Source organism: Rhea americana, unplaced genomic scaffold, assembly GCF_003343005.1.
Source record: "Rhea americana isolate MKP2758 unplaced genomic scaffold, rheAme1 scaffold_79, whole genome shotgun sequence".
Taxonomy (NCBI): Eukaryota; Metazoa; Chordata; class Aves; order Rheiformes; family Rheidae; genus Rhea; species Rhea americana.
Window position 1 is genome coordinate 653017 of NW_028186967.1, and position 6937 is coordinate 659953.

The 6937-nt window shown below is 41.8% G+C and overlaps 1 protein-coding gene across 2 annotated transcripts in view; it reads right to left on the bottom strand.

The window, feature by feature from the left end:
* Positions 1-4509, bottom strand: part of LOC146585600 (uncharacterized) — a 28030-nt gene extending 23521 nt beyond the window's left edge. For both annotated transcript variants that reach the window (XM_085322560.1, XM_085322559.1), the window contains exons 1-4: positions 4237-4509; positions 2348-2451; positions 1632-1746; positions 129-303 (exon numbers count right to left, since the gene is read on the bottom strand). In XM_085322560.1, the coding sequence (XP_085178686.1) occupies positions 129-303; positions 1632-1746; positions 2348-2432 (375 nt within the window). In that variant the 5' untranslated portion in view covers positions 2433-2451; positions 4237-4509. The remainder of the gene's footprint in view (positions 1-128; positions 304-1631; positions 1747-2347; positions 2452-4236) is intronic.
* Between the last annotated feature and the right edge of the window lie 2428 nt (positions 4510-6937).

Consider the following 6937-nt stretch of genomic DNA (forward strand, 5'->3'; position numbering starts at 1 on the left):
ATGTTTGAGCTTAACAGTAAGCCAGCACTTTGCATATTTCCAAGCTGTTTAAAAGTACCTRGCTTGAAGCTGGAAAGCACACTATTGCTGTACAGAAAATACTAAAAGAGAAAGTCTGCGTACCATACCTGGCTGAGGACGTAAGGAAGATCTCTCCGAGACACTTTAACTACATTTTTACTGCCTGCCAAGAACTGAAGTTCCTCATCTGTGAGGCCAATGTGGATTTTGCCCCTCAAAATACCCACAGTGGCTGGCACTGCCCCATTTGTAGTTACAATTTCTTCCACCTCTCTGGCCATGCTAGAATGAGATAGACAAGAGAATGATGACAGAACTAACCAGGCAACCAGTCAGATGGAAAWTCTGCCATATTTGATGGCCATCTTTGCCAGTTTCCAGTTTTACMCAGTTCTCACAATTTCAGCTAGGGCCAGAGCCTCTTCTGTATCTTCCTAATGGCARAAGTCTCTGCACTTGATTTTGCAGCAGTGCAGAGCGATCCAGTGCTCCTATTTTCAGGACAGCAATGCCCAAGCTCTGTGTTTTACTTTTGAGGCAGTATGTGAAAAATTACCTCGCTTAGAAGGAAATCTGATTGTGCAAAAGACCACTGAATATAGGCGATCTTCTCAAAATCTTCTTGTATATATTAGCTATTATTTCTGAAATCATAGACCTTCATGGGCACCCCAGATATTTCAAGTCTAATCAAATAATCAGGATAGATCTCTCATAGTACAGACATTCAGACACAGGATAAAAACAGTACTGAAAAGTTGCAACCTGAGGATATGCTAAGGCTACAGATCAGGTCTTTTAAAGTTTTGCAAGTTTTATACTTGCTCATTTGCATGCTACTCTTTTTTCAGAACAGCTTCTTCTCCCTTTCAGAGCTATCTGTAGGTACCCCAGGCAATCTCTAACTACCTTCTCCCAAAATCAGAATCTGTTCATTCTTCATTCTAAGACAAAGTGTCAGACAAAATAATGCYCATGTAAAAAGCAGAATGGAAAAATCAATATAGAAACCTTCCCGTGCTTTGTCAAAGCAAAGACASGGGAAACTGTCATCCACTGACTGGGGAGATTGCTATGATTTCTTGCACTGTCACTCAGTGGGACACAAATCTATGGGACATCAAATAAAGGGTAGAAATGAGTTTTCTCTGTGCAGGGCACAGAAGGCAGCAAGGATTGGCTGCTTTCACAGCAGACATTTTGAAAGGAACCAGTGAGCAGATTTCACTATTGTGTTCTATTTCTTTCCGTACTATAAAAGGTATATTCAAAACTGGAGAGTGGTTCCAATGTCTGCACATACAATGCAGCCATAAGTTATCTCTGTTTTAGAGTAAGAGATGACTTTATATGTTGCCACATTTTAAAGGAAGCCAGGAATTGAAGGTGATGGATAAGGAAATAAATCGGTACGTGTTTGTCATATGGTTCTGTTCTCCTTGGAAGACCACGTACAACAGTTTTACACCAGAATTCGTATTCTGCATGTCTAGCAACCTGACATCCCTATCCACTCCTAGGAGGGTTTTGGGTAGACTAGGAACACATGTAGTGATTCACCAGTTATATGACTCATTCTTTGTTGAACTAGGAACACAAAAATTCACAACCTCAGATTCTGAGGATAAGCCATGCCATGGGTAATGATGGTGCTTTCCAAGGCTACGACTGGTCTCCCCTCCACCAGCGCTTCCTGTATGGAGGGCTGAATCCTGAAATAATCACCTAGGAATAAATACAGCAAAGTTAATTATTCRCAGTAACTACTGGATATTTGGTAAAAGGTAAATTTTCACCATGATAGTAAATTTATCCCCCTTTTCAGCAGTTCTGTGAGGTTAATTTAATTTGGATCCAYAGATAACTTCAAGAAGACTAAAACTGTGGGTTTTATTAATTAACTATTTGCAAAAAAGCATTACCACAACTATTAATACTAATTATCACTATCATCATCATCACTGGGTAGTACTCCTCTCCCACCATTTTTACAGCTGTGTTCTGTCATTTAAATTGACATAATTGAGGGAGAAAGAACTGAGCCCTGCAATCTATCATGCCTGAAGAATGATACACGTTTTAAAAGAAAGTGCTGAGAATACCATAATAATTCAAGATATTGTAAGAGTATTGGCATCAAAATTTCTCTTATTTATGTTCTCGTTATTAAACAACAGACACTCTTGTGCATTTAGGTATCTTCCTGAAAGATGAAAAAGCTCATCTGCTCTGCTTTGCTCCCAAGACACTGCCAGCAAGGTCCCTCCTACATTCAGATGAGGAAAACACTTTCCACACAGRGACTGTTTCAGAATACACTACTCACCATGCAGAAATCTTCTCACCTGGACGGTCCTAGTTGTCACAGCAGAAACATGTCTTCCCAGTCTACACRTCATCTTCCTAATCATCTCTTGCCTTAGGATAGTGCTGAGGTTCCAAAAGCCAGGTAAAAATGAAAGCAATTATTTAATAATGATGTGACTATATGAAGCTAAATGTATCACCTCTTGCCCTGATTTCTGAAGGTAAAACAATCCTAGACTTGCCCAGAAGATTGCCTGGAAACTCGTGGTGGTCTAAGCACAAGCCTGGGAGCCAAAGCAAAATGTTAGACTGCAGAAATGGTGTGGGAAGTGTCCACTTGGCCTTTATCAGTGTGAAGCTGAAATCGTGAAGGAAAAGAAAGGATGAGGAATAACAAGTGATAACTGTTTACTTTCCAGTGCTTCTTGTTCATGACCAACTGCAGGCTTAGCCACTGTCACCTCCAACCTGAAAAAACTCAACAAGAAAGCTACCAGGCTGACACAGGCAGATGATAGCTATAAAAAAAAAAGATGATATTTGCTGATATCTTGGAGGAAACAAGCAGTTCAGTAAAATAAAGTAAGCTGACAATTGGAAAGCTAAATTGTAACTACATGAAGGAAAGACCAGCTCTCCCTAGAGTCAAGGGTGCTTTATGCATGTTCACATTGCATCATCTTCTTTCTTMGTGCAAAGCGCTGGAGGCAAAGTCACAGTTCAGCCCCAGCAAAAACTCCACRACCTCCTCTTGTCTCTTAGCAACTCCTATTCACTTTAATTAAATTCATCTCCAAATTGAGAAAGAGGGAGGGAGACTCGAGAAGGTTAAGGCACCAGCCTRATCTGAGCCTCTGGGCAGTAGTATTCAATGCCTGGCTGCTTCACAGATTTTCTCTGGGCCTTTGGCCATATCCTTCAAACCTTTCTATTCCTCACCCCTCAACCAGGAGAAAAGGATTTCTTTCTTCTGTCCTGTGTTCCTATTGTCCATTTAGATGGTAAATTAATTTAAATACTGTACTGTATTCACATTACACCTAGCAGAATACAGCTCTGATCTCAGTTTAGTATGTGGTACTACAGCAATATAGAAATATCTTATACTCATGAAGATTTTCTTGTCAGAATTGTAAAGACTTCAGCCATACAGGACAACTTGGGCTTTGTCACAGAGGAGCAGGGATCAGTTCTGCTAGACCTCTTTCAAGCCATCAAGACAGACATGGTCTATCCTGCCTGCATCTGACCTAAACAACGAGATTTTTTTCCACTTTCTCAATCCTTTTTAAGACAAAAATCCCACTTATGCTTACAGAATCAGATCATGATTTAAAGGTGGCAAAATCTCTGCTTCATGCTTAAAATCTCTCCTTGTACAGTGCTAAACTCAGCAGCCAGCAGTCTGAAAAAATTGTGCAAATGTCCTGGTATTGCTGTGTGTGCGCATACATACCCCTCACTCTCTAYGGCAAAGTCAGCTTTGGAATAAATTCATTCAGCCAACAAGCTCATGCCAAGGATCAGTTGGGCTGCTTGAGCTGTGCTCTGAATTTGAACAAACCCCCGAAATCTAAGTGAAACAGCAAAAAGTGCCCAAGCTGTCTGTCCTATGGATGAAAACCAGCTGGTCACCACTTGAAACCGTAGATGAATTAGCTGATGTTTGCTAGAAACTCTGCTAACATTCAGCCTAAGCCAGCTGAAAGGCTCGTGAAGCTTGGCAAGTATTCCAGTTAAACCCATTGGACTTTTTGGTTTATAACGAAAGTTTGCAGATGCCTAGCTAAAGTTTCACACGGTCTAGTATAGATTTTGCCCTCCTCCAAACCTTCCCTGCTAATCTCACCTAGTGATCAACCAGGCGCATTTGATCTCATGAAGCAATGGCCTGAATGTGCCTCTTACCTCTGGGTGCCTCTCCCACATACGGAGGTTGCAGTCTGAACTGGAGTTTTGCCTGAGCAGCCCCAGGAGGAGGCGGGACAAGAGGAGCTGGCAGCAGCGTTGGCGTGAGCAGGCCTGCGCTCCAGCAATGCGCTTCTTGCTGGGATAGCCCATTTATTATTAACCACCAGAGCAACTGCGCTGTGGAGCTGCTCTCTGCCTGGGGTGAAGGGGACAATTTTACAACTGGGCAAGGAAAGCTTCTGCAATTATTTTTGTTCACTTGGTACCAGATTTCCCCATACTCTTTAAAAGGCTTTTCTCATTTTTCAGATTCCTTTATTGCTGTTGTTGTTAAATCAGTGAATTCCATGTTCACAGAAACAACTGAGTTTGTAGACTGAGTTCCTTTGTAGTTACTCATCAAACGTATAGGAATTTCATGCATGCTTCCCCTGCAACTTGGCCAAACACAGYTGCTGAGCTCCTTCTTCTCAGGGTAAGAGCTCTATCCAGCTCTTAGCTGCACGATGAGGAATGCAGCTCAGATAGCTGTGCTGGTACTCCTTATTATRTAGATAATAAAGAAGAAGAATATTTCTTCCTGGCTAGGGAGAAATACTCAGAACATGAGTTTGATTCACAAACTATTGTAGTCTCCTACTATAATGACATTCATTCTAATAGGTTTAGGTTAGCTTTGAATGAGGACTTTGAAATTAACCTTTTCCCCTTATAAAAAGCCAAGATAGTTAGATAATTAATGCATTGATATGCACATTTAGACATTGCAAAATATCTATTCTGCAAAAAATGTCATAGTTCAGAATTAAAAGTATGGCTATCCGTTAAGGAATATATTTATAAGATAAAGGTCAGATATGCAACTTCCATGCACAACACAAAACTAACTAAAAATACAAAACTAACTAAAGTAATTATTAGTGTATTACTTTTATGCTGAAGTAATTGGTGACAGGGAACTGATTTTACTGCAATCCAGTCATCAGGAAATTGTAAAACACTGTTTTTTAAAGCACCACTCATACCTTATATGTGTTCCTTTCAAAAAATGTTTCCTGCGACTTTTGCTTAACTTAGCAATAATGAATGTCTTATTATTTTCTATATCCCTCCAACCTTTTCAACTAAACACATCAAAGAAATTTCAGACAAAACTTGCTAAGTTACAAGAATGATCCACTTCTGACTTCTGCTATATGATCTGCAGGAAATTTAACTGCAGGAATCACAGGCTGGACAGGCAAATAAGATAAATGGAGCTAAGATTTGTGATTGGTATCTTATTCCTGTGGGAATGGGTGGCTAAATGCAGGCAAATTTACATTTTTGAAAAAATATATAAAAACTTCAGCAGTATCATTTTACTTTCAGTTGTATCTATCTAGAAAGATCGTGGTACCTCTCCGGTAGGAACCTCTCTGGGCTATCACATTTTTTGGCATGTTACCAGACAAAATGATTTAGCAATAAAGCTGATTACCCAGTTTCCAGCTCTCTCTTAGTGACTTGACATTTCAATGTTAAGACCGTCTTATACAGTGTGCACTCTTAAATTCAGTCTGCCACAGCAGATAAGCTAATAATTACTACAAAAATCAAGTCTTGTGTTCCTTTGCTATTTTTCTCCCCAAACCAAGTGGAAAAGCAGCCCCTCTGCTYGTTGGATTTCTAGCTCAGCTATCCAGTATGCCTGTAAGTCTCTGACACAAAACAAGGCCATGCTAGCTTTTTTATGGCACCCCTACAAGCTTGTGCACATCCTCATTTTTCATTTTGGTTGTCTTTTGGGTTTATTAGAATGAAAAAAGAGCTTGTATGTGCAATTTTCAAGGGGTAACTCTGTCAGTCTAAAAGGCACTGAGGCTCACTGATCTATGAAAAGAACAGGCTGATCTAAAGCAGGGAGACTCCGGCTCACTTCTGAGAGGCAGCTGGCCACATGGTTCTGCAGGAGTTATGAAATGTGATACAAGATTAATATTGGTGTAGGGACTAGGCCTACAACCAGGAGCGTGGAGCAAAGAAGACTGGGAGATGAAATCCCCACAGAAAAGAASAACTGCCCCCAAGTTAGTAGCTGTTTTGCTGAAGACAAGCTCGTCTTGCTACAGGAAACTGCAGTGGTTATGCATAGCTTCTGCTTCTGCTCTTGCCACACTGCTATTGCTGTTCCAGAAGCCAGCTGCTGAAAAGTCAGGTGCCTTGTGGAAGTTTCCTTTTGTTTCCAGTTTTCCACCACCTCTGAGAGGCATCTCCTAGGCCTCAGCTGCCCTAATCCCCCCTTGAAAAAAACCCTGGCTGCCACCAGAGCTTCAAGGAGCAAAACCCCAGAGAGTCTTTTGAGAAACCAGGCCCTGAAGTCGCACAAGCTTTCATGCTGCTGTTACGTTTTAATCCTCGGCCGATTTGTACTTGAATCATCATGTCACCTGTTTGCTGAACGCTTCCACTACAGCGGGAAGATCACCAAGCTGGGGGCACTAACAGAGGAGGGAGTACGAACACGATAAGCTGAACGCACAGATGTCTAAGCAAACACACACGCACGGTCAGTGCCGCCTTACAAAATGGTGCCTCCCCCTTCCCCCCCCCCCACCCCCGGAGTGCGCGGGGGGGGCGGGGCGGCACAGGCCACGTGATTGAGAGAGAGGCGGGACTTCTGGGGCACGTGGGGCACGTGACAGCCGGGGGGCGGTGC